At 38.6% G+C, this 26,448-nt stretch overlaps 2 protein-coding genes across 4 annotated transcripts; one reads left to right on the top strand and one right to left on the bottom strand.

Moving 5' to 3' along the window:
- Positions 1-122: 122 nt before the first annotated feature.
- Positions 123-12,087, top strand: LOC144656587 (uncharacterized). 2 transcript variants are annotated; one of them, XM_078516807.1, is made up of 3 exons: positions 123-314; positions 596-656; positions 7,752-12,087. In XM_078516807.1, exon 3 carries the CDS (start codon positions 7,768-7,770, stop codon positions 11,632-11,634), a length of 3,867 nt encoding a protein of 1,288 aa, XP_078372933.1. In that variant the 5' UTR covers positions 123-314; positions 596-656; positions 7,752-7,767; the 3' UTR covers positions 11,635-12,087. The 2 variants fall into 2 exon arrangements, with proteins under 2 accessions (XP_078372933.1, XP_078372932.1); XM_078516806.1 differs by having other exon boundaries at positions 7,748-12,087.
- A 1,532-nt stretch (positions 12,088-13,619) lies between these two features.
- Positions 13,620-25,029, bottom strand: LOC144656084 (uncharacterized). Of its 2 annotated transcripts, XM_078516308.1 has the most exons (10): positions 24,780-25,029; positions 22,834-23,149; positions 21,878-21,921; positions 20,001-20,105; positions 19,391-19,490; positions 18,733-18,789; positions 18,269-18,322; positions 17,404-17,472; positions 16,074-16,175; positions 13,620-14,090 (listed from the first exon to the last, which is right to left on the bottom strand). In XM_078516308.1, the coding sequence occupies exons 1-10, from the start codon at positions 24,903-24,905 to the stop codon at positions 13,981-13,983; spliced, it is 1,083 nt and encodes a 360-aa protein (XP_078372434.1). In that variant the 5' UTR covers positions 24,906-25,029; the 3' UTR covers positions 13,620-13,980. The 2 variants fall into 2 exon arrangements, with proteins under 2 accessions (XP_078372434.1, XP_078372435.1); XM_078516309.1 differs by lacking the exon at positions 17,404-17,472.
- Between the last annotated feature and the right edge of the window lie 1,419 nt (positions 25,030-26,448).

Below are 26,448 nucleotides of genomic sequence, written 5' to 3'. Positions count from 1 at the left end.
CCATCGCGTGATTAGATCGCGTGACTGAAAAGAAAGAGATCCCATTTTAATAAAAAGCCCTGGATACTAGTCACCTGATCAATCACGTGCTCAGCGAGTCAATTGAATTGAATTTGAGCGGGAATTACAAGCGAAAGCTCTTGAGCTGATTTCAATTTTAAATCTTTCTTTGCATAATAGTGGACAATTGAATATTCTCACCTTAGATTGGAAGTGAAGGTGAATCATTTCTCTGTTAAAACCCTCGTGTGGATCCGATTAAACATCCTTTACCGCGATCGTGTACACAGACTAGCTTGCGACGACGGTCTGAGGTAGGCAACAAAAGATTTGTCGTTCGATAAAAAGTTATCTCTGTTGTGTACTCTATGTAAGCTATAATACTAAAGAAATCACGTTAAAATACCCCCGTTAATAAGTCTAATACTTGTAATAGCAGTGGCGACTGTGCGTGAGCTAAAGTAGTACATGGTCATGATAATGTACTAATTTAAAGACAGAGCACTCCTTCGATTGTGTGAAACCATTTACATTTTTCTAATGTTTGTAGATTGAGCTTTTTAATGTTTATCGCTATCACTTAATACTGTCACAGATTGCCGGAAAAAAGTGATCAAGGTAGCCCTCAAGCAAAGCTTCAAGCCCTGTGGAAAAAGGTGAGTCAAGTGCTTTATTGCTTGTTATTGAACCTGAAAATCTGATCAAAGTGACTCAAAACCAGATTTGATTATTCGTGTTTAAGAAAAGTTTGACTCGAAAACAGACCCCAAAACACTGTTTGACCAATTCTGAAATACAAAGCAGCGCATTTTTTTCAATTGTCGGTACTCATATTCATTCAGGCTCGAAACAAGAGTTCTGAAAACAAATTCAAAGCATTAATTTATACAGATTTATACAGTGGAACCCCAAGGAAAACGTAAATAGTTTAAATAAAGAGGGGTATATTAGGCTAGAATATTGCAGTGTTCGACTGTCTCGACTGAATAAATTGATGCAAGCTTGTCCAAGGGAAACGACTTTTGTTTTAACTTATAGGGAGGATTGAGAAATCCGGATATCACTGTGTTTGTAAACTCTGGGATATTGGCTGTGTCCTGTTAAAAAACATGCAATGCACTTAACTAGACTCCTTGTGATTATGCACCTGTCAATGATAAGCCCAAGGGTGGGGGGAGGGCACACCCAGGGGATTTTGACATTTTTGGAAGCCAGAGTCGAAATTCCCCACCCCTGGGCACCTAGTGAATGTCAAATTTCACGTATCTCCTCTTAAATTTCTAACCCAGCAGACCATTTTACATGTCAAAATTCCTACCCTGGGAGAGCTTCACGATGTCAAATTCCCGTGGGTTGCCCATCCCCCCCCCCCCACCCTTGGGCTTAACATTGACAGGGGCATTAGCCCGGCATAGTAAATTGAACCCAATCAAACTGAATTTCAATCGAACTCAATCCATTAATTGAGTTTGATTGAGTTCGGCAATCAAATGAAATCAAACTCGCCGAAATAGAAAATTATTCAATCGAACGTTCGATTTTGGAACTCTTTGGTTTTTTTATTGTATACGGAGAAATTACAGAGAAATGGCGTCAGATGCGCTGTTAGTTGTTAGCTTTAAATGCATAGTTAAAGGCTGCCAGTATTGCCGCTTTAATGTGAAGGAGGGCAAAGATTTCAAGTCTTAAAATAAAAAAGGTGAGAAAGGCTGTGCATTTTGAATTTGCAAACGAACGCGGTGGACAATAAAGTCACCTTAGGATTGCCGAACTCAATCAAACTCAATCCACGGATCGAGTTCGATTTAGTTCGAATGAGTTCGATTTTCAAACGTTAGATTTACTATGCTTGGCATTAGTAACTGGCATTACAAACAAAATAATAACGAGCCTATCAGGCTTTTTGCCTCTTCCCTCTCCCCTCCCCCACCTCAAGCATTTGTCGGCCATTGGTCGTTTTATTTTCAGGAAGTTACATACATACATACACACTTTATTTGAAATAGGTTTAAAACTACAGGTAGCCAGAGGCTGATGTGGACCTACATTAATCTAATTAAAATAGTTATTATAAAAATTGTAAAAAGTATAAAGTTAGAAATGATCTAATTAAAATTGTAAGGGGTATAAAACTTAGAAGCAATCTAGGAACAATCTAAATATAATTAACAGATATAATTGACGGATATAATTAAAACTACTTTATTAAAGTAGTTGCAAACAGTAACACCCTATGGTAGGGTACAGCTTGAGTATATAAATCCCCACCAACCCCCCTCTTTGCCCATGGGCAGCAAATCAAAAATTGACAGAAACTTAACTAAACACCCCATTCCTTGGCCATCCCTGGGTGTCCAAATACCTTACCTCTAGGTCATATATTTATTACTGGTAGGTGGTCAAATTGCTCATAAATCTTCATGCCCCTTGGAATGCAATGTGAGTGATGAATGGCAAAGTCTTAATAAAAGCACTTTGTTTACCATTTTTACCCGATTATGCACTGCCCCCCTTCCAATTTAGCGCCACATATGAGTGCAAAAATATGAAAGAACACTGCCCTTCAATAAGCACCGCATTTATTCACAACAAATTATGTGGCACTTAATTGAAGCATCATCAGGCTGAATAGTTCGAGGAGTCAAACTAGAAAAATAAAATCAAGTACAGTACAACTCAATCTAGACCAGCTTCAGAAATTCATTATCCTGGATTCTAATGTTTTTCAGTTCGAAGTGGTTATATTTCATTGCCCTCCCTTTCTCTCTTGTTATCGCTTACAAATGTTATACATGTTTAAAGAGTGCTACCCCTGAAGGGCTTTTGGTTTGATCCCTCCCCTTCAGAAATTACAGTTAGCTATGAAAACCCCCTCTCCCTTAGAATTTTTTAATGACCTTTCTTCGGGTAGGTATGGATATCCTTGAACTGCATAATTAACTACATATAGTTACATTATACATAATTTAAACAAATGGATATGGATGGTGCCTCAATAAATCACCAAAAATATGCAAGACTGTACAATTATTTTGTTTTTACTGTTGGGTGAAAATCATCAAGAAAAATTGTTATTGTGAAAACAATTTTTGCATTCACATTATGAAATAATCCGTAAATAAAAAGTGTGATTAATGTGCAGAATATCCTCTGCCTCAGTTAAAGGGACACTGTTGTGCAGGGATTTTATAATGTTTTTCGGTAAAAAAGTACTAAAATTCATGAATAGGTCTTTGTAAAATTAAAATGTTAAATGCACCTATTACATCAAGATGGAGATATAAAGAAAATTGTTGTTGAAGGAAGAAGGGAGCCATAATAATTTTTTTGTGTTTTTCAGTCCACATTAGGACCCCTCAAGTTGAGATCTAAATTTCCTGATGCATCACAATTTAATATGACTTGTTTATCGCTTCAGTACACTAATGCATGGTGATTTTTAACAAAATTAAACCACTATTCATAGTTTCCACATGTCTTTAGGCTCTTGAGTTTTTGAAGTGAAACTTGTGACAGTGTCCTTTAAACCCTGAAAATCATGCCTATGACCTTAAATAATTGATTGATAGAGTGGCACAAGATGCTCTGCTAAAACTGAGTGAAAACCCTGTTGTTTGTAACATGGCACAAAAAGAAGGGCGTTCAAAAGTATTGTGTTGTGCTTAAAAAGACATGTATTAAATGTATTATTTTGCTTATGAAAGCAATGAATCCCCTTTTGAAATTGAGGCAATTTGTTCAAATTCCTCCCCCACCCATCCCAAATAGTGGAGAAAGACAGGAGGGCAAAAGCCTGGGGGGAAAGAGGCAGGAGGCGGGAGAAGGGAGGGTGGGAAGCGGGATTCCCAAGGTGGCGGGAGCCGGGAGAAATTGAGAAAAATTCACAACATTTTTTTATATTTTGCAAAAGAAATGGGACAAACAGGAGGGCCATTACGAAAAGGTATGAAAAGAAGGAGTAAGAGGTACGGGAAGTGTTAGACCCCCTGCCCTCCCCCCAACCCCATATAATGTCAAATTCTTCACTCTGATTGCAACCACTGATATCAGATTTCATGATGATGATGATGATGACGATGATGATAAAAACATATTTATACAGGATTGCTGTTTTATAAAAAAAACTGCAATCAAGGCCTGGTTTAAGCCTAAATAACACATTGGCTAACCTAAACAGTACTCTGGTTAGCCTAAATTTTATAGCGGAGCTCCACAGCAGCCTGAAGGGCCGCAGAGTGGAGCCCCATACCCACAGAAAATCCACAGAAATAGGAAAACCATGAACTTGAGTTTACATGGTCATCATGGCTAGCGCCATGGCTCGTGGGCACATCCATACGTACATCGCCCACTTCAGAAATAGATAAATGATAACATCTTTGATACTGGGCATCCAAGTTATGGTCAATTGACAGCTGACTACACACAAGATGTCCGCTGACCAGTATCACATGACTATATCGCTCAGGCTCAGGTGTATAACTTATCGAGTTGACGAGTTTTTATAAAGTTGACCGCTGACCGGAAAATGTTTTTATTGGATCGCGGGCTCGAGACCATTTTTTTTTATGTCCATGGTCAGTAAACTCAGAAATTTAAGTAAAGGGCAAAGTAAATTATCGGGGAGCTCCGCTTTTAGGCTTGGCTAAATCTATTTAATGGCACTCTGGTTAGCCCACAGTTAGTTTAGGTAGCTTGGGGTTAGCCTTTATAATGGGATTTGGGATTTCTGGCTCACATATTGTCTGCACTCTCAGATAACTGAGAAAGGGCCAAATCTTAGGAAAGGGGTTAGCATCTGCTAATCCTTCATGTAGGGTCCACCAGGCTCTCATGCATGTATTCCTTTCAACCTCAAACAAAAGAGGCATGCATGCTTTTATTTTTAACAAGTGCTGAATGTTTAATTTTCTATTATCTGAGGGGTCAAGACTAACTTTTTTGCTAGCTAGCCTATTAAATGGCTTGTGACAGCTTTGAATTTTCTACTAGAATTTTTAAGTTAACTTATAATTAGGTTTGGGCAAAGGCACTTTGCCATCTTCACTGGCTCTGTTATCATTATGTTTAGGGTTAATGTTAGGTTACTTTTTGGTAATTTCAGTTTGTCCAGTCTTTGATAAATTTCATATGTGACTACAGTGTATTTGTAAGTTCTGTTCTCTCGGAGTCGATTTCAATTTATGGTTCTCTTCCAATCAAATTCCTGAAATTCAAACTAGCCAGTACCTACTTAAGCCAAAACTGCATTTCTACTAGCCTGTGGCTGGTTGGCTACCATTAATCTTGAGCCCTGGTTATTGAATAAATTGACCAATACCCAGACCCTGAACAGTCCTCTGCTAGATAATGTAGTGCCGCTTGGACTTGTCAAATGATTTGATGGACGGGGGGGGGGGGGGTATGGTCACCTTTAAAATGATCATATTTTAAAGGAATACTTTAACTGTTTTGTTTTGACTGTAAGAGCTACACACTTGACTATAGGGATAAACGGATCTAGAGTGAGTGAATTCCCATGATCCGCATTCAGCTAGTGCAAAGGGAAGCAAATGGTTAAGTGTGTGACGGATGATAAGGACAAAAGTAAGACTATGACACATGAAAATAGCTAAAAGAGAAACATGATTTGTGAATTCATGATTTAATTTGTTGTTTAAAGTATAATATTATTATGTGATAAATGAATTTTGTTAAAATATTGGGGTGAAACGGGATGACCCCCACCCCCTTTGCTACCATCTAAAATACACATTGTAAATTTAAAGTCCATAGAAACTGTTACACCCCATCTCTTTAAAGCCCATCTCTTTAAAGCCCCCCTCATTAGTCATTACCAGTAGTAAGCCCCCACTCTATAGAAATACTGCAGCAGCTTTTTTTGTTGTAGACCAGGGTTCAAAATAACGGCCGGACAACAGACAATGTCCGGTCAAGATGACAATGTATCCGGACAAAGTTTTGGTTTGCCGGTCATTATGATGCGAGTGTCATATTGTACATAGCTTTTAAAGTGATTACTAATGACCAGAAATAAAATAAAAAACGTTCCGGATACTACCAATTTATATCTTATGCGTTGACGTTAATTGTAACGACTTTTTGAACATATGTGAAGCAATATTATTTTTGGCTTAAAAAAGACACCCTTACCAGATAACTTCAGATAAAGCTAGATAAGCCACACCCTGAGTAAAGAAGGCCAAAGCAGGGTTTTTATACCACGCAAACAAAGACCATCCATCAAACAGCAAGAGCGAGTGGTAGTTTAAATTTGCTATTTTCAGTATTTGGACTGGTTAGAAACAACACATGACGGAGCTGAAATAAGTTTGGCCGGTCAACATGGCTGGCATCTGTCTAAAAATTATTTTGAGCCCTGGTAGATACAGATCTTTACTACAAACAGAGATGTAAATAAAGATGTAAGCCAAATCGTCAGGACAACTGAAAACCTCCGAGGAGTTAACTCTCACCATTTTTACTGCCTTTTAGTTTATGTCAACACAGTTCCCTTATTTTCATCATGACTGAATATTATTATAGGCCTTTAGTGAGAAGAAAAGGATTATTATAATTATTATTAATTAATTAATATTATTATTATTATTGTTATTATTATTAATGTACTGAATGTTTTTTCAGAATTTTTCAGAATTGGTAGAATTTGGAGTTTCTAGAATTTACCGGTAGTCCTCTATTTAATAATGGTGTCAAAAATTGCATGCGCACAGTCAAATATTGATATTGTACCCTGTTGTGCCATCGTCACAGACTATTGGGGAGTGGCAGGAAATAGAGACTTGGTCTTGATCTTCCCCACCTCCTAACATGCATAGGAAAGGAGAACCATTGACTGGACATACTTGTCCTGGATGTCCTCAAGCTTCCTTACAGTTAGTTGTTCTCTCTTCTGCGGTGTTAACAACTGTATACTTGCAGTCCAGGAGACACGGAATAAGATTTGGAGCATACTACTATTGTCTCTTTGCTGTTACATTAATATATAAAATGTTAAAAAAGAAGTAAAAAATAAAAAGTAAAAGGCATAAAAGAGTTAAAGTACACCTAATTGCAATAACGTTGTCATAGAAAAAAGGAAAAGAGAAAAAAGGTAAGTAGAAATTAATAAGCGTAGTTTTATAACTGATGGCATTTACAGAAAACTTACGAGATTAATTTGCACACTTTGAGTTCACTTTTTTATGCTATAACAAGATAAATTGATTTAGTCGTATTTTGAGGCATTTTGAGGCCATTTGTATGAATAAATGCATGGGCTTAATTAATTCCTATTTGACTTTTTACTTTTTTACTTTTTTCTATGACAACCTTATTCCAATCAGGTGTATGTGATAAACAATTAAAATTGAAACGTTTTAGGAAAAACCCTTTTTAAAAAGGAACGTCTTAACTTAACTTTTAAAACTTGTTAAAGTGCTGACCAAAAGCATGCTGCTGGGCATAGAGTTTCAAAGCTTGGGTGCTACTACTTGAAACGACCTATCGCCGGTTCTTGATTTGGTTGGTAAAGACCGGTTGCTGTGTAAACATCAGTGTTGGTGGTCACGTGGCACTAGCGTCAAAATTGGTTGCCAGTACAATTTTGGGGAAAGTCGCCAAGCTTGATGGAAATAGCTTTATTCATTTTGGACTGGGCCGCAAAAGCACCCCCTCCCCAACCCTTAGGGTTAACAGAACCTTGCAAATAACGTATTTTTTTCTTATGTTTCTTATTCATTTTCAGGCAGTTTTCCAGGAAATCAAATGGAGGAAAACATTGCCAACAGAAGGTGGATTTCCACAAGAGCTGAAGATCACAGCCATTGTATAAGGGACATTGAAGAACTGCTTATCCATATCGTTAAGACGACTGGAGGAGGAGGAAGGCTCCATTTCGAGCTGGTAGATCGCATAGTACAACATCTAACGAGTCGTAACTTATCAACCTTGGTAGATAATGCTGATGCAGATGTACATGTAATGGATTACATCAACAGTTACCTCCCTGCAGGAAGTCCCTTGATTGTGAGTATTGCAGATGAAAATCTTTCTCTCAGGTACGAGGATTCAACTCTCGACTGTAGTGCAGAATTGGAAGATTCATTGGCTCAGGTGAAAAACAAAGCAAGAACATCTGGGAACATCTCGGAACTCGATCTCTCAAGACGTTGCTTTTCGTCGAAGACTGAGCTCCTTGAAGTATGCGAATCTGCAAAGATGGTTAAGAGGCTCATCCTCAGGGATATTCAAATTCAGTCTTGTGGCGAGGAATCCCTTTTGCATTTTCCACTGATTGAGAGGATCAAGTGGTATCGTCCAGCACTGGAAGAAGTCGACATAACCGGTTGTTCTCCATCTGTTCTTGGTGAGCTTTTTCAAACAGGGAGAAGTCCTGATGAAAGCACATCTGGCGTCCACATTGTTGACTTGTTATCGAACAAACCGGAGGCGAAGGAGCTCCTCATGCCCTCACATATTACCAGTGACGTGCCAGACGTTGCCTGCAGAATAAAAAAACTAGTTCAGGAAGGTGTTCCAGCTAACATCAGCTATGACGGCTGGTCTCTTCTCCATACAGCCTCAGTTATTGGAGACGTAGACCTTGTGACCTGGTTGCTGGAGAAAAGTGTCAGTCATAAATTCCACGTAGCGAGCTCGAATAGACCAACACCTCTGGAAATGGCGATACATTGTCACAACGCACCTATCGTGAAACAACTGCTTCACAAAACAGATTATGTCGACCCTGCCAAGCTCGTGGATCTCTGTATCCTCTCGCAGTTAGTGTCAAAAGAGCCTGGTGTGCCACACCCAAATCACTCTAGTAGCTGTGATCCGTTACAAGTTTTCCAGCTGTTTATTGACAGAAGCAGCTTGGATTACAAGGCCTCTCTTCTTGTTGAAGTGAGTAAAGTTATCGAAAGAATACCGCCAGGGGAACTAAACGAAAAGACGTGTTGGACGGAAGACTCCATTTCCGAGATGTTCAAGGCTCTGGTTTCATCAGAATTTTCGCCCGATATACCCATTAAAGATCTTGGTGGTAAGACTCCACTGATGTGTGCTGTCTCACGCCCTGCGTTGGTAAAGGCGCTCTTGAATCTTGGAGCAAATAGCCATGCCTTTGATGAAGAGGGTAACACGGCTTTGTTTTACGCCGTAGCCAAAGCTGCAGTCGAAGCAGAAGATGAATACTTCAAGTCTTCAAAACTTCTCTTGGAATATAGTGCTGACGCAAATGTTAAAAACAAGTATGGACAGACTCCTCTTCTCTATGACGCTTCAAATGTTGAAGAGTTGTCTCAAGGGTGTAATTTACAAATCTGGCAACTGCTTGTTGAATCAGGAACTGAAATTGCTGCGCTGGATAAAGAACGAAAATCCTTGATGCATCTTGTCATAGACCGCACAAAAAGGTACCTGGAGCAGCTTCCAAACTCCAATCCAGAAGAAGAAATCTCGAATTTATCCCAACGTGCTGTAGCCCATTGCATTCAACGAATAATGTTTGTTTCAAAGCACAACGATCAGCTCGTGAGGTCAAGAGACAGTATGGGTAACACGCCCCTCCATCTTCTGGCAGAACATAGCTCTCCTTGCACCGATGACATGTTATCCATTGCAAACGCCCTGATCGAGGTTGGCAGCAATGTGAAAGTGACAAACGATCATGGCAAGACCCCGTTACACTTAGCTAAAACGTGGAGTATGGCTAAATTCCTTTTGGAGAAAGGAGCCAAACCTAACGCCTTTGATGACGTGGGCTGTACTCCGCTACTGTGCAGAGCGAAAGAGGCCAACCTTGAAAGAATGCCAGCGCTTACGAACTGGACAGAAGGTGTGAACTTGGGGATGGATCTGTGGAAAGAAGACAATAAAGACCAAAACGTTTTTTACGTTTTAATGGAGAGTGGTAACTTCGAAGATGTGAAAATTTTCATTGATGCTAGCGTTAACAATGACAGGGAAGCCATTTTCAGAACCGATAGTAAGGGCAACAGCATTTTGCATTATTTATGTAATTACAACGACTCCAGGGTGCTACCCTTGGTTGATTTTGTACTGCGAAGTGGTGCAAACGTGAATGCTCAGAATACGAACGGCGACACCGCTCTTCACAATGCCTGTAGAAGCATAATACGTCTCCCTAAGCAAAAGGGGCAAAATTCTGTGCAGTGGAGGGTGATTCCAAAGCTTCTTTCCTATAAAGCACGCTGTAACGTGAGAAACAATAAAGGCGCTACCGTGAAGGATATTGCTTGGCTCTACAAGAAGTTACTGACGGCCCTCAATAGGGAGGTAACCCATCTGGAGCCACCTTCAATTTATCCATGGATCCACCAATCGCAAAGCCATCGTATCCTGCTGTCTGCAGCTGCCAGAGGTCAGAATTGCCAAAAGATTGGCAATTATTGCTATTATGATCAACCTATTGGCTCAGGTGCGTTTAGCAACGTGTACGCGGCGATTGATATTCAAGACGGTCGAGAAGTCGCCCTGAAACGAATGGACACGTACAGGTTGAAAACGCGGCAAGACGACAGAGAAGTAAACACACTTCTCCAACTCACAAGTTGCCCCCAGATTGTGAACTACATGACTTTTACTAGAGACGCCAATTTCACATGGATCGCTCTAGAACTGATGGAGGGTACGTTGAACGACCTCTTGCTTCAGGAAATCTATCAAGATTCGTTTCCTAAGCTATGCAAAGATGTCATGCTGGGAGTTGAATATCTACACAAAAACAACATCTTACACCGGGATCTCAAGCCTAACAATGTCCTGTACACAAGTGAGCCTTGCTTAAAGATTGCTGACTTTGGACTCAGCAAAAAGCTCGGAACTGGTCAGGGATCAAGTGTTTTCCATACAAATGCTGGCACCAGAGTCTGGATGGCCCCTGAGCTGTTGTTGTCAACTGGACACTTGCAGCACACATTTGCTTCTGATGTGTTTGCTTGCGGCCTTCTTATACATTACATCCTGGCTGACAGACGTCACCCATTTGAAGGAAACACATGTGCAACTGATGGTCACCGTTCAATTGCCGATTGGAATGAGGTCGAGAAAAACATCACAACCGGTAACAAAACACCAAGTCTCGATCTTTCTGACGAAGCCAAGGACCTGATTGCACATGTTCTTAGCTTGGAAAGCAAGGACCGACCAACGGCATCTGAAATTTTAAAGCACCCATTATTTTGGTCCAGTGAGAGAAAGGTTCGCTTCCTTTGCGCTGTTGCCAATCAAAGCGAAGTTGGCACCTTTGGAGGAAGGGGAACTGTAGCTTCTCCCGTAGAGCTGGAAATCGAGAATAACTTGGCGTCTATGTTCCATCCTACGTGGGATGCTCTTTTTCCAGCGGTGTACGCAGAAATGACGTCAAGCGCGAGAGGACGCCGTTATGACAAGTCATCAGGTGTGCATCTGGTACGGTTCATCCGAAATGCGTATGCTCACGTGTCTGATCGAGCTCGACCAACCGGTTTTCAGAAAGACCTACTGAAAGAGTGGATCTTCTTAAAAGAGTTGCCGAATCTTTTTATGGTGGTCTTCAAGGCTGTGAAAAGGGGGAACTGGCACACTTCCCGAGAAGAAATTGCATCAGTTGTAGATTCAGAAGACTAGATTCTTTACAGGATGATGAAACAGACAGTTCTTGAAAGTTACAAAGAAGCAAATGATATTGCAAACGTTTACATTCAGTGAACGAGACTTTTCAATAAGAGTCTTCACGACCATCATTACGAAAACTATCTATGCTTTGTTTATTATCAGTGAAATTCCAGAACTATCTGATGGAACTGTCTAGAACTAGTAGCCACTCATCCGTGCTAAGCCGTTAGGATTATCTTGAAACTTATCTTGTTTTACCATGTAATCTTCTAAATGTGGGGTCTCTGTTGTGTACTAGAAAAATAGTTCTTGGGGAACTTACTTTGTTTTAGAAACGTACAAGCTACTAAATAAAGGTCTCTGTTGTGTAATGTTGCGAAAAAGAGTGTTGTAAGAAGCCGGATTGTAGAACCTTGGGAGTAACACAAAATCCAACATAGAACAGAATAAAGAAAATTAAATTTATCCAGGGTGTTTGTCGTTTTAACTAATTATCGGAACGTGAATTTCTTGAAAACCATTGGGTTAGAAGCAATTAGATCACAATACAATAATGTCTCATTTAACTTTGCCGTCATACAGCACAGGTGAAAAAGCCAAAACTTAAGGAAAAATTCAAGATCCGACATTATGAACTCTTTTTTGCTTTATTACCATTATGCACACTATTACCGTCCTACTGTTGTTCTTCGAGCAAAAAAAGGAAGAATTTATAAAACTTCTTTCAAACCTTCCTACGCCGGTAGTGAATTGTTGAACATTGGCCAGCTCGTGGGGCACGAGGCAGAAATTAGGGAAGTGGTCATAACAAACGTACTCGACGAGGACCCACCTTGTGCAGGGGTAGGGGGGCTATGTAAGATACCAGCTGTCTGATAAGCCAAATGGACAAAATTTATGGGCTTATCAAAATTTGAGTTGACTTTCATATCAGGTGTGCATGAAGCGCTCGAGAAATGGCACAAGGATGTTTGAATCTTTTTCTTAGTTTCTACTCCTTTTAGAGTGGGGGGCTATACAAACAAGACACCACCTTTTAAGGTGGGGAAGAGCGGGGGGGGGGGGGGGGTTACATGAAGAGACCACTTGTCTTTTTGCAGAGTGGTGGGTCCTGTATGAGTACAATAGTTTTGGCCATTTCCCTCATCGAATTCTTTTCCATTCGCCACTTAAGAAACCAGTAAAAAATCTGGGGAGAGTCTCGTCTTTACAGTCACTTGTGGGACCTTTACTGGGGACAAAACAAAAGATAAGAACAACAATAAACTTTGTCCCCAGTGTAACTATCCCACAGTTTGACCGCGAGATGAGCCTCGCCACAGAATATTTCTCGTTCTAAAGTGGGAAACAGAACCTTTGTAGAACCTGCCACCTGGCCTGACTATAGAAATGACGTCACACAGATGTCGAAAACACGGCTTTACAGTGAAATCACTCGATCGGTTCGCTCGTGTTTTCGGACACCTGAGTTCAGTTTGTAAATTTTATGACATCATTTCCTACAATGGTCCAGGAGCGAAGACCAAAAATGTGATCGATTTGTTAAGCCTTAACAGGAGCGACCTAAATCACGCTAAATGAAACTGCGATATCTTTACAGTTCAAAGTACAAGTGATAAACTCAGATGCTGTCTTGTCATGCTAATCCAGATAAATTTGAAAGCGCAATTTTTTTCTCTCCGAGTTGGCCTAGCGTCCACAAGACGACCTCACGAGTTAAGCGAGCGATGAGAGGCAGCGAGGTTTGAAATGAAAGTTTAGTATCTTGGAGGACAGACACTGGGGCAGTAAAGCGAACGCAACACAAGGAACGAAAACACTGGTCCAACGCACAAACATACGCGCCTCCCTCACTTGAAATAATACCCTGTGAACCGGCTACCTAGTGGACAAATCGGAAAGCCGAGCGAGACGAGATCTCCCCAACCGCGCTCGACTCACCGATTTTTTCCTCTTTACCCCACAAAATAACATTACAGCATAACTGAACAACAACCTCAAATTTCAATGGTTTTACTTTTAACAATACTCTGTCATCCTTAAAGGTGATAAACCAACAAGTCATTGAACTTTCCTGGGAATATGCTTTCCCAAGAGAAAAATAAATCACTAATTTCGATATTTTCTCAGTTTTGCTGACGCATTACAGAAAAACTGCCATGTCATGTAAGAAATATGTTATTGTTTAAAACAATAACAACTAGTATGCTAGGGTCTTTTAGGTCTTCCAAGACTTTCAGCTTGTCATGTTTTCTTCTTCAAATTAATAACTTATGAGAAAGCTGTGTTAAACTCTGATCCTGTCAAAGTTATCTGTTCGAATAGTCACGCTCGAGTCACGCTCAAGTCACGCTTGAGTCACGCTCGAGCATCTAAGGCCCGGTTCCTTGGCATTTCACATATTTCGCAAACTTCCAAAGCTTCATGATTTGCAAACGTACAGAATGTACAAGTCCAGGTTGTTTCTTCTGAGACAAGAAAAAGAAAAGAGTTTCATTAAAATGCTACAATTACATGTCACATATTATGTCAAACATTTGACAAGACAGTGAATGATGCTGGGTGTCACACAATACATGCAATACTGCACAGTTAGACTCGATCTGCAAAGCATAATTATGAACACAAAAAGGTGCCACTTTTGTTTTCTTTTTTCTTCAGCTAATGTCAAGGCTAAACTGCGAGCAGTTGGTTTTTGATACTGAAATGCTTCGCGTGACCGACGGACCGCGCTTCTCATGGCAAACCACTCGCAACTCGTTCGCAATCATGTTTTTGTGTCGCACGCTAGGAAAAGAAAGAGATTCCTCGCAGTCTATGGCAAGGCTGAAGGGAAGCTATTTTTTACCACTTTATAGCACCTTGACCATTTTTCTAAAAAAAAGTAAGCACCCAATATTTGGATGCAGGGCACAGTTTAGTTAGTTTTTGAGCTGCAAACGCGTTGTTTTTCTTAGTTGAAGTATTAACAACATTTTACTTATTATAGCAGATAACCAAGTTTACGGTTTGTAGTTTTAAGAGGAGCAGACATTTACAGTAGTTTATATTTACCACTAACAAAGCAGAGCTATATTAATTCATTAAAAAACTTCCTAAATGCAATTAATTGACTTGCGACACAATTCCTTTCCTTGAAGTAGACAATATGATGTAATAAACATCTTTATCACCTCCATCCAACCCCCACTCAGTGTTCTCCCTAGGATTTTGGGAAGGCCAGGTGGTATTCTGACTCTGATTTTTAAATGCCGTTAAAACCTGATTTGCGGAACTTGTTCCCCCCACGTTACTATCACTTTTCTGTCTTTTTTCCAGAGTAAAATTTACTAATTTTAGTTTCTTTTCTGAGCAACCCAAATCGGCTGAGTTCCCCATTTTTTATACGAACACGAGAACTTCATTAAGTTTTCCATGTACGACACCTTGAAGTGCTGTTGTGTTTCTGTAGCAATTCGATAAAGCTAAGGTAGCTGCTGCTCAACAAAACGAATGCATCACACTCACAGATTTAAACACATTAATGCAAGGGTAAATGACTTTTATAACGATATTAAAGGTGCGAAAACACAGTAAAAAAGTGATTTCGTCTTTGCTTATGGAAAGGAATTCCCGTTCCAGATCTCAAACAGTAGGGTTGTGTTACATCTTCAATTTTTAAGCCAGGCGGCAACGATTTTCCTGTGAATCAAGCTAGGCGGCCCGCCTGGCCTTAGATACCTAGGGAGAACACTGCCACTGGCTACCCTGCCCCTGCACCCCAAGTGAGTAGCACTGCCTTTACCAATCTCACACTAGCTACATTACTCTCACACCCTCAATAGCACTACTGCTAAATTAACTCTTCATCCTAAGAAGTATGATAACTTTAGGCAGAGGCAGCAGAGTGTTTTGAAACGTGGGGGGGGGGTGGGGGGGGGGCTTATTGTACACTTAATCGCCACCCCCCCCGGGGGGGGGCGCAAAACCCTCTTTTATTTCCCAAAATGCCTTTTGCGTAGTTGAACTTTTTTAAAGATTTCTTAACCGCGTCTGTTGTATCAATAATCGATTTGTGAAAATGCATAACTAGGCAGATCAGAGGATCCTGATTCATGGTGCTTTTTGGGTAGTTTTTTAGCTGTTGTTGAAGTCGCTGATTCCACAGGCAATGTCAAATGCAATCCCAACAGCTTGTGGACCTCTTATTTTTGGGAGAGGAGTTTCGCTGAAAGTCCTACACCATATTATTTCACCCAGCACGATCCTGATGAAAAGATTTGTGAAAAGATTACAAGTCAGACTACATATCTTGATAAACCAATTTTATGCTGTGCTAACGATACTTTCACCACTGAAATGTGGGGGGGGGGGGGGGTGCTGAGCCCCTTCAAAGTTATTGTTTGGGGGCCTCCTACTCCCCTGCTCTGCCACCTATGTTAGATTATAAAATAATTCTTTCCCTGTATTACCTGAACTGTGTACAGTGGCTGGAAGATTTGGAGGAACAAACTCCCATTCATTTGTCAAGCTTCCATCAGGTGGGGGACTTAAACTGGAAGGGCTTTCTTCTCCTGGTTCAATTAAAACAAATAAAAAAGGTTGAGTGAGTAATGTTGAAAAAACTTATTGTGGACATTACCTTAAGTTATAGCTTGCAATTAGAGCAATATGAGATGTAGTAAAGATTATAGGTTCTACTCCCTCAGTAAGAACCAGAATCAATTGGTTGTTTTCACTTCATTTTCACCTGTTTTCACATACTTTAGGGTATTTTACAATAACTGCAGAAATTCTCCCATGCCCATTGGCTAATTTTCATTCTCAATACACGGACAGACACATGAATTGTGATGCTGACGTGTACACAACGAACAAAAGCCGGGAATTTACTTTGGTCGATTGATGAATAAAAGCGAATCTCATTTTGTTTTGATTGAACCAAGTACGCTTTTATTTTTGTGTTCAGAAATTAGGCTTGGACTTCTGCTACGATGATTTATCGAATGAAATTTTGCAAGGCTATTGAAAGCCATTGCTTTTGAAATAATTTTATTTGTGTCAGTTGAACAGTGCTAGCAAGCAGCAGCGAACTGTCAAGGTTCAGTGTAGTCTACAAGCGCTGCAAGAACTTCAGTCAGGAAAATCATCTTGCTCGCTACTAGCGAGAGGAGAACACTCAGTGACAGACTAAAAAGTATTTATAGTAATTCTTTGAATTTTTTATTAGATACTTCTGTTCGAATTCTTGTCGTTTTACTGTGTCTGAAATTTTTATGACCTCTGAAACTTGTTTACGGTTACGCATTGTTTTTGATAGTACTGGTACTCATTTGAGTTTGTTATTGTAAAAAATAAATTGATGTCAGTTTTTCATGAGTCTGTGCATGTCCTGTTATTGAAAATGAATTTTGTCATAGCATTGTCAAAGTAGTCTGCTGATCCACTCGCCTGTGGCTCATGGATCCACAGCTACTTTGACAATGTTATGACAAAATTTATGATCAATCACAGGTCATTATCTACCTCTCGTGTACCAAGAAATGATTATAATAAGATGGCAAGTAAACAACAAAAAGGTGCACATTTATCACACAAAAACTACTGACACAAACTCCTCAACAACCACCTTTTTCAAGCAGTCACTTTGCTGTGTCCAAAACAAAATTTATGCTCCCCAACATTTTGCTATTTTAAAGTGGCTCCCATTTCGATGAGACAAACTCTGATTAAGTTGCAAGCTCTGCTGCTTAAAAGAGGTCCTGTTTTCTTTTACTTTAAATTTATTTTAATTTTTATTACCATGTGGGGAAGGTGCCGCAGCTATACCTCCAAACATGGAGCAGAATCGTTGCAATGAGGAAACAGGACCTACAAATAAAACATCAATTTATGAAGCAATTCAAAGTGACCCTAATAATCTTGTAACACTCTCTTACTGCGTAAGAATTGCATGTATCTGTGGACATGACAAAATCATGATGACAGAACAAGACAAAGCATTCATTATCAATTCTTGACTGCCACAACTCTTTTATAGTGTCTTAAAATTTCTTTTGCATTTTTATGCTGGTTAAAACCATTTTTGTATCCTGCAATTCCTTTAAATTTCTGCAAATTGTATTTGTATCTGTCTACATTTAGTGTATCTTTACATAGCAAATCAATTCTCCATGTGTGCATTGTATGAGTCTTGTTTCTTTCAGAATTTAATTAGGAAAGCAACTCTTTAATGTACTACACAGTAGATTTAGTTTAATTCAGTATTTATTTATTTATTTTATTTCTTTTATTTATATTTATTTATTTCCTAGTGGAACTTTTCAAGTTATTCTGTGTGTAGCGACCTGTTGTAATTAATTCAATTTATTGACTGTTTGCTATGTTTTTTCAGTTGTTTTTGATTTATTTAACTGTTGGTTAATGGTTTGTGTCAGAGATTTTCATGAATGTGCATTTTGGAATACTGACGTTTGCCATAAAAAGTTTGGTTGTGTAACTACTGCCATTAATTTTTTCAAGAAAATGATAACAAATCCCAAATGTTTGATACCAAGCAATTTTATTCAATCACACAAAGAATTTTAAAAGTCTAGGAAGAATGAAATTTTCCTTGAATTTTGTAGGTAATTGTTTTTGCTACCTGTTACATGTATGTTAAACTTACCATTTGCACCATGACTATGCGGTCGACTCGATGGATAACTTTCAACTCTTCTAACTGCAATGAAAAGGAAAATACTCAACATTGCACAGTTAGGAAGAAATTGAATCAGATACAAGGATAGTGAATGTCGGGCAAACAATCTTGACAGAGTATTTTTTTGCCAGAGCTTGCACGGTTCAGGGCCATAGCCAGACTTTTGACATACCCGTAGACAAGGCAAAAGTTGTGAGAGTCAAAGGAATGAGCCATTAGCGGAATCTGCCAGGAAAATTTTGAAATCTGAAAGCTCTGAGACACTATTTTTAGCATTTTTCATGAGGTATTTCTTCAAACAAATCATTTAGGTTCAATTGGGGATAATTTACCCACCTAAACATATTTTGTTTTTAATTTTGGGTTCAAATTTAGACAAGGCAAGTGCTTTGTCTTGCCTCTTGCTAGTTACAGCCCTGGAGTTGACCTACCTGGGGGAGGTTGATAAGGTTGAATTTGTGCTGGATTATTACTCGGATGACCTATAACTTGAAAAAGATACAAAAAGATATGTATATTTTATATTTAAACTGTAGTATGACAAGAGCAGGCAACAATGTTTGTTCAGAATGCAACAAGTATATTGTACATTTTTCTCTGTTGCTGATGTCAGTTCAAGATTGTGGCGCAACTCTGCTCTCAATGCGTGATTTGCTTGCAGAGATACAATACAAAGTATTTACCATCAAGATTGGAAAGAGTTTTTCTTTCACACATATACCAAATGGAGGTCAGAGTGGTCGACCTACTTAAACACGCAATAATTTGTAATTATGTTAATTTGTAATTAGGTTATCGAAGCTACATGCTCCACTGGAAGAGGTGGATCTCACAAATGATCTCACTCAACTTGAGTGTTTTTTTAGTCAGGTAAATATGGAATCAAAAATAATGATTTATTTTTAGGAGGCCAGATATTAATAGTTGTGTTTTTCCTACTTGTACTTTCTAATTTCAGTAAACTTGTATCTGACTGGCCAAAAATGAGTTTAAATGACCCATTGCTTTTTTTAAGGGTATAAAATCCTGGATAGTAATAGTACTAATTTATAAAATAATCCTGTTATTTAACACAAATTCAACAATTACCATCTCTTCCATTGCTAAGTTGATCAATTTCACGTGTCATTTGCTCAATTTCTTCTCTTAGATGATGATTTTCCTCTCTTAGGTGTCTTACATCTGCAGACTAAATTGTCACAGAATATCATTAGGTATTAAATGAATTCAAGCGATCCGTGCTGCAGGAGTTGGAGGGAGTAGGCTACTCCTGGGGAGGGCCAAGCACTGCAAGCCGTGTGCGCTGGGGAACTGGTGGACGCCCTAGCTCCCAAGGGGGTGACAAGGAACAATGATGATGATTAAATGAATTTAATAACTAGAGAAATAATCAAATACATATGATTACAAGTGTTATTATGAAACACGTGGTACACAATACAATGATTTCATAATTTCATAGTTGATTTTGGTTGACTTTGATAAAAAAATAAAGCAAAATTGCATGACTGTGCAGTTATTAGAATAAGATCCACTTGGGGTTCTGGTTGTTCAAAATCAAAATTCATGCTTATCTTAGTCAGATTACTGATGGCTGGTATTATAATTTATATAATTTCAAAAAAAAAAAAAAAAAAAAAAAAAAAAAAAAAAAAAAAAAAAAAAAAGTATAAAATAAAACTACTAAAAGTACACTTACAGTGGGGTTGGCAGCAACACGAAATTTTAAGTTCACCATTTCCATGTCTTTTTCTTGTAATTCATTTTTTAATCTTAACAGTTTGCGATGCTCATTGTACATTTCCTTTAAAGTCAATAAAGATGTGTCAGATTGTTAGTCACTTCAAAATAATGTAACTTTTAAACATATTTACTGATGAAGGACAGAAAATAACTTACAGCACAAACAAAGTAAAGTAGCAGATTCTCTACAGAACCAACATGTGTAAGGAGGAAGTGCTTAACTCTAGATTCTGAAGCATCATGCCACCGCAAGTATTCTAACCTACATCAGAGCTGTGCTCTAGCAGAGCCCAGGTGCCACAGGCGACTTACTTTTGCCTTTGGGTGACTTGTATAACTTAGCTATGAAAGCTTTTAAGAACTGGGCACCCAAGATTTCTTTCATAAAGGTCTTCAGGCACCCTGCAATTATTCTAAGAGCACAGCTTTGTACATGTACTTTGTGCAGGCTGAATAGGATCCTAGTGTTAGGTTACGCTAGCATCAACTTTCCAGTACCCTTGATTACACTCATGTACATATACTCCTGGGTATAAAGAGGTATTAGGAATAATTAAAATATATTGTCTAAGCACACACCATTATGACCCACGCGCCAGTGAGCACTTACACCTGCTTTATGTGTTACGTGCATGAAGCTTTCTATCGTCATCAATCTTTCGGCGTGCTAAACAAACAAGACGGATTGAAATCAGCTGATCACAGCCCATTAGCATGACCTTCTGAACTTGTGGTTATGGGCTCATTGCATGAAACCAACACTGGTATGCATCGGTTTTGATTGAGTTATTTCAAACAGCATGTCGAAAGATGATGTGGAAAGATGGATGATGAAAGAAATTTATGTACTAACACTGAAAGCGGGTGAAAAGTCAAACCTCTCTGCCTAATGTCCAACACGGTAACCACTACAGCCGAACCTCTCCTTACAGACACCTCTATACGAACACCTTTTTTTTACAAACAGTTGACCTGGTTCGCAAGTGATTGAAATTGGTACGGCACGGCTTTATGGCACGGTACGGCTCTACAGGGCTCGAAATTAAAAAAATCCTTAAGTCGCCATTTGGTGACTAAGTGCTAAAAACTAGTCGCCAAAAGGAAATTTTTAGTCACCAGATTGTAAAATCAATAGGGACTAGTTCAAGCGTGCTAAAGTCATAAATTTTGTAGGAATTTAATCCAAAAAAGGACTGAATACATAAACATTCGAAAAGAAAAACAAAGCAATCTTGTCACAAGGTTTAAAACAAAAACATTTTATAAGATTTTGTGGCCACTAACTTTGTAACTGATGTAAAGAACTGGAAGAAACCTCGAAGGAATCAGACATGGCGAATAGCCATGCATTACAAGAGACACAACCCATAGGCATACATGACGTACTCAACGTTTGCAAAGGATTCTAAGGCGATTTCAAACGTGCCAGTTTTCTGATGCAAAAGGAATCGTTTTGGGCAAAGCAAAAGGATGGATTGGAGCAATACAACTTCTTTTCTTATTTTGAATGTTTTTGAAGCAAAGATCTACCAATTGAAAATAGTTTTCTGGAAGGACACAATTTCTGAAAAAATGGCCGTTAATCATCGTCAAAACAGAGAAATGTAGTAGCCATTTTGGCGACTAAACCAGAAGTTTTAGTCGCCAAGGACGAAATATTAGTTGCATTGGCGACCGTATTGGTTGCAATTTCAAGCCCTGCTCTAATATGGACACCTCCATAAAACAGATGTACTCTTCCTTGTCACTTTGGTGTCCATAATATAGAGGTTTGACTAGTTTGACTGTAGTACATGTACACTAACGTACACTATATGATCATCATACTATTACCTTTTTGAGGGTGTCTAACCTCTGGCGTTGATGACAAAGTAATGCTGTGTACGAGGAAAGAATAAAATTAAACATGAAAGGGCAAAGGACAGATAAAATTATTGTTTTCTTGGGAGTTTTCAATCAGTTTCAGACATATGGCTATTTTAGCTCGATAAGCTGCCTCCTTTGTCTTTAATTTTGATCATTCATGTATGCTTCACCAATGTGCGAGAACTGCTTAGATACACTGTAGACCTCAGCTTCCTAGAAGTCAGCTGCATGTACTTTGTACCATTGATAACTATGACACCTAAAATAAATACGACAACTGAGGTTGGTCGGTCCTGGGTTTTGTAAAAGAAATACAGTGATATCTCGATTTGAACCTCAAACCCTTAATTTCTGGAGCTTCCCAATAACTAAAAGCAAGAATCATTTCCCTTGAATTTGCTTCACAAAATTGATACTGGGCTTTTTTTTTTTTTTTTTTTTCCCCCTCCCCCACCCTTCGTTTTCCCTTCGTCCCGCGCCGCTTTGACTCGGCGTTAAAAACGGCGTTTAACGAGGCCGGCGTTTAATTGAGAAAATATGGGACTGCAAATTCACCGCCCAATTATTTCTCAAAATAATGATTTCTGGAACCAATTTTCCCTTCCCTTGGAGGGTTCCACTGTTACAGAGATAAATGTTTTTTTTTTTTATACAATCATACATTTGCAAAGGTTTAGAAATAAATAGGCAAGTAAAAATAAACGATAAAAACGAATGACGTTTTGGAGTCGTCATGACGCCATTGAACTTGATAATGGCGTCATGACGATTCTGAAACGTCGTTCGTTTTTATTGTTTATTTTTTCTCATACATTTGCAATTTGAAATTTGTTTGGCAGAATGTTAATATACTGGATAGGCGCATGGAAAACGTAATTACAGTAATGGCAAAGTTGGCCATGGGCAGTAAATGTATTACATACTTTGATCATAAGATGTACTTGTAGAAGGCGGCAGTCTTTCTCCTGGACCAGGCGAAACATATCCCATTCCAGGACTAGGCTGTGCGAGTGTCATTGGTCGTATCAATGGTTGTAGTGGAGGCGGCACTGTTCTGTTTGGCAGATATGGTGATGTGTTTGATTGTGGAATTGAGATTGATATTGGCTCATCTATTGGTGTATTTTGTGATGATGGTTGAACAGGCATTGGACTGTCTAACATGTCAATACTGCCGCCATATAAAAATCTATCACTTTCAGCTGAAAGAATACTCAAACAGCGTTCCGCATTTCCATGCTGAAAATAAGAAAAAAGTCAAAGTTAGAAGGACTGTTTACACTATTATTCATGCAAGCCCTTGATGACTAGTAGCTTGAATGGAAATATATGGTCAAACACCACCCACGTTGTGACCTTTCCCATCCACTCTTCACTTTTATTATTTTATTAAGGCGACCATGACTACATTTCAGGCTGCCCTTGCCAGATGTCACACGTATTTTTTCTCAAAGTCGCCAATTTCTTTTTTAATTCTATATGTCATTTTCCATTTTGAGTAGCAATGAAAATTACCTTTATTGAAAAGAAATTACCGATCATTACTGTACTTGTGCATACAATGCATATTACTCTCCAATACGTAAAATGTTACTATTAGGCCCCTTAACAAAAAAGACCCATTAGCTTTCAAAACAAAACAAGTGAAACATGAACAGTAGAGAGTTACATTAATTTAATATGCTATTAAAAATAGACTGTGTAATACAACCTTGAATTAGTTTACTATTCAAAGAAAAGAGAAAAGTAAACATTGGGCAGAAAAAAAATTCATCATTAGTGGTTATCAAAATAATTAGAAAATGCTATTTATTCAAAATAAATACTGTCATTCTGAAGTCTGTCTTGTAGAAAGTTCTTGTATGCCAAGGGTCATGGCACCATTACTGTACTACATGTACAGTGTATGCTAAATTTTCATGCACATTCATAAATTTGCAAATTAGCCCAAGATTACGCGATTTGTCACAGGATTTTTTGAAGCAAATTTATTTAAAATCAACAACTTTTCAAGCCATTTAAAAGCGATAATAACATCAACGTACACGTGTTAATAATATCAACGAGCACATGATTTATGCAGGCCATCCGGTTTATACGTAAGCGATGATTCATTGAGAAATTTATAGTCATGATTGATGGTAATAAACATTTCAAAATTAAAATACGATCCCTGAATACTACATGCGCGCCTTCATTCATCTGGCGAAGCTGACTGCAGCGAAAAGACAGCTTTCCACTGATCAAAGTTGTAGTAACCTTCCAGAAAGCCCTTTTAGTTTCGATTTTGTTTTCAACATTTGAAGAACTTATATTTTGCAAGCTGGTAAGTTCAGTGATCAAGTTAGACACGCACCGTGTCGCTGATTTAGTGTATCGTGAATATTTACAAGAAAACTGGTATTTGGAGCCTTTCAAGAAGCACAGAAATAAATGTACAGGCTAAATTTCTGCTCTGAAAAAATGTATTTCCTACAAACTTATCAATTCCTGCAACCGACCGAACCGATCAAAGTCTATGATGCAAACATCCGTGGCGATTTCACATTTGTTTACAAGCCACGCTGATTAAATTCGATCAATATCGTCTGCTTGGATAAATTTAGAGTCACAAAGAACACTTCCGAGCGAAAAGAAGCTTTGATCACGAAACAGCGAGACGAGATCGCCTGAGTATCATAATGTTGGTATACCAGAGAACACGCTATGTTTACAAGGCAACACCTCCAATACACATCCCACGGAAATTACGAAAGCATGAAAACAAGTCGCTGAAAGACAAAAGCGATTGAACGAAAACTTCACCTTGCTTTTCTAGAATCCGTAATAAAAATAACCAGCAAATTAAAAAGATTAGAAATCGACCAACCTCAGCCTGCAGCGTTTGAGAAATGACTTGTTCCGGAATTTCGGGAAAGCGATTCTTCAGGGCTTCGAATATCTGCCCGTTGTAGCCGTTTCTCTCCGTTGCCATAAAATATTTCGCGTCCACCATGTACAAGGCCTTTTGTGTTCCCCTTTCTAACGTCTCTTTTGTATTTTAGAAAGCAATGCAATGGAATAAATGAAGGAAGGAAGTTTTCCCAGACCAACTTTCACAAGCTTCGGTCAACGTCAGATTCAACACGTACTGCGCATAACATTGAAGCACGTGACATATCTTCCGATCTTGTTCAGAAGTGGATCGATAATAAATCGATATTCAAATTAGCCTAATTCACTTCCCGGCCCCAGTATGGTCCAGTATGGTCCAGTATGCCTCAGTCAATTCAACGGAAAACTGAAGAAAAAAGAAACAAATAGCAAACAGTAATAAAAACAACAACAAAATAACAACAAAAAAAGTTCAAAAGGCAGAATATGGGTATTTCCGAAGAAATCGAAGACGCGAGGATCACCGCGGAAAAACGAAGATCTCAGTCAAGACATAGTTTAATATAAGAGGGTCTCAATGGGGTTAACCGTTAGCCGTATAACCGCCAAAAATTTAGCCGTTAGGCGTAAAAATTGGAGAATTTTAACCGTTAGCCGTAAAAATATGTTAACCGTAAAAAATTGGTCAGTAAATATTAAATATAAATAAACCAAACTTGTTCACTTCATCGGCCCAGAATGGTCCTAAGACCTAAAATATGTTTTTCAATAATGGAAATTAATTTTTACAGCAAGGCGCCCAAAAGTGTGACCACTTTTAATTTATTCACATTCTTTCGTGCAGATTTAATCCAATCAGAAGTCAACTGCAAGCTGTCCACGGCTTTTAATTGGATTAATAAATCTGCACGAAAGAATGTGAATAAATTAAAAGTGGTCACACTTTGGGCGCCTTGCTGTAACTTCATGAAACAATGAAAATTAACTTTTAACTTCTGTTAACCGTTATGGAAATAAATTAACCGTTAGCCGTAAAAAAGCCAAAATTTTAACCGTTAACTGTAAAAGCCACCACCCCATTGAGACCCTCATATAACTATGGTCAAGATTGAAGCGAAGATCTGAAATTGACCGAAATTCGCGTGATCAAATTGAACATTCCGATATAAAGCTGTCAAAACTCGTAAATACTACAGAAAATATATGTAATTTTCTGAATTTTGGCATTTCACCACATTTCACGGATAAAACGAACGAAGACTGAAAACGAAGGTTTGCTTAAAAAAGCGAAGATTTGCAAAACATATTGCGTAGAAATCGAAGACTCATTACATATATCTATGTTTGCGGTGTTTTGTAAATTTTTGGGTTATTTTGGGGAACTTTTGGGAGGAGATTGTTTTTCTTAAAGGATTAATAAAATTTGGAGAAATAAGAAATATTGGAGATTTGGTTTGAATATAGGTTGACGGACAGTAGACAGTCCCCTGACAGCCTAGCTGGAGTGCTATTGCGTGGGGGTCAACTGTCTAATGGTTTTTCGAAAATTTTCTTTTTTCAATCCCTTCTTTAAACCTCTTAAAATTTCATTCAAATTCAGGTAGAATCACACCTTAAGCCAAGAAAAAAAAATTGTTTTGTAAATTGGTCTAAATTTGCGTATG

The sequence above is a fragment of the Oculina patagonica genome, chromosome 6, assembly GCF_052425735.1.
Source record: "Oculina patagonica isolate OP01 chromosome 6, crgOcupat, whole genome shotgun sequence".
Taxonomy (NCBI): Eukaryota; Metazoa; Cnidaria; class Anthozoa; order Scleractinia; family Oculinidae; genus Oculina; species Oculina patagonica.
The sequence above is the reverse complement of the archived record's forward strand: the minus strand, read 5'-3'. Positions and strand labels throughout refer to the sequence as shown.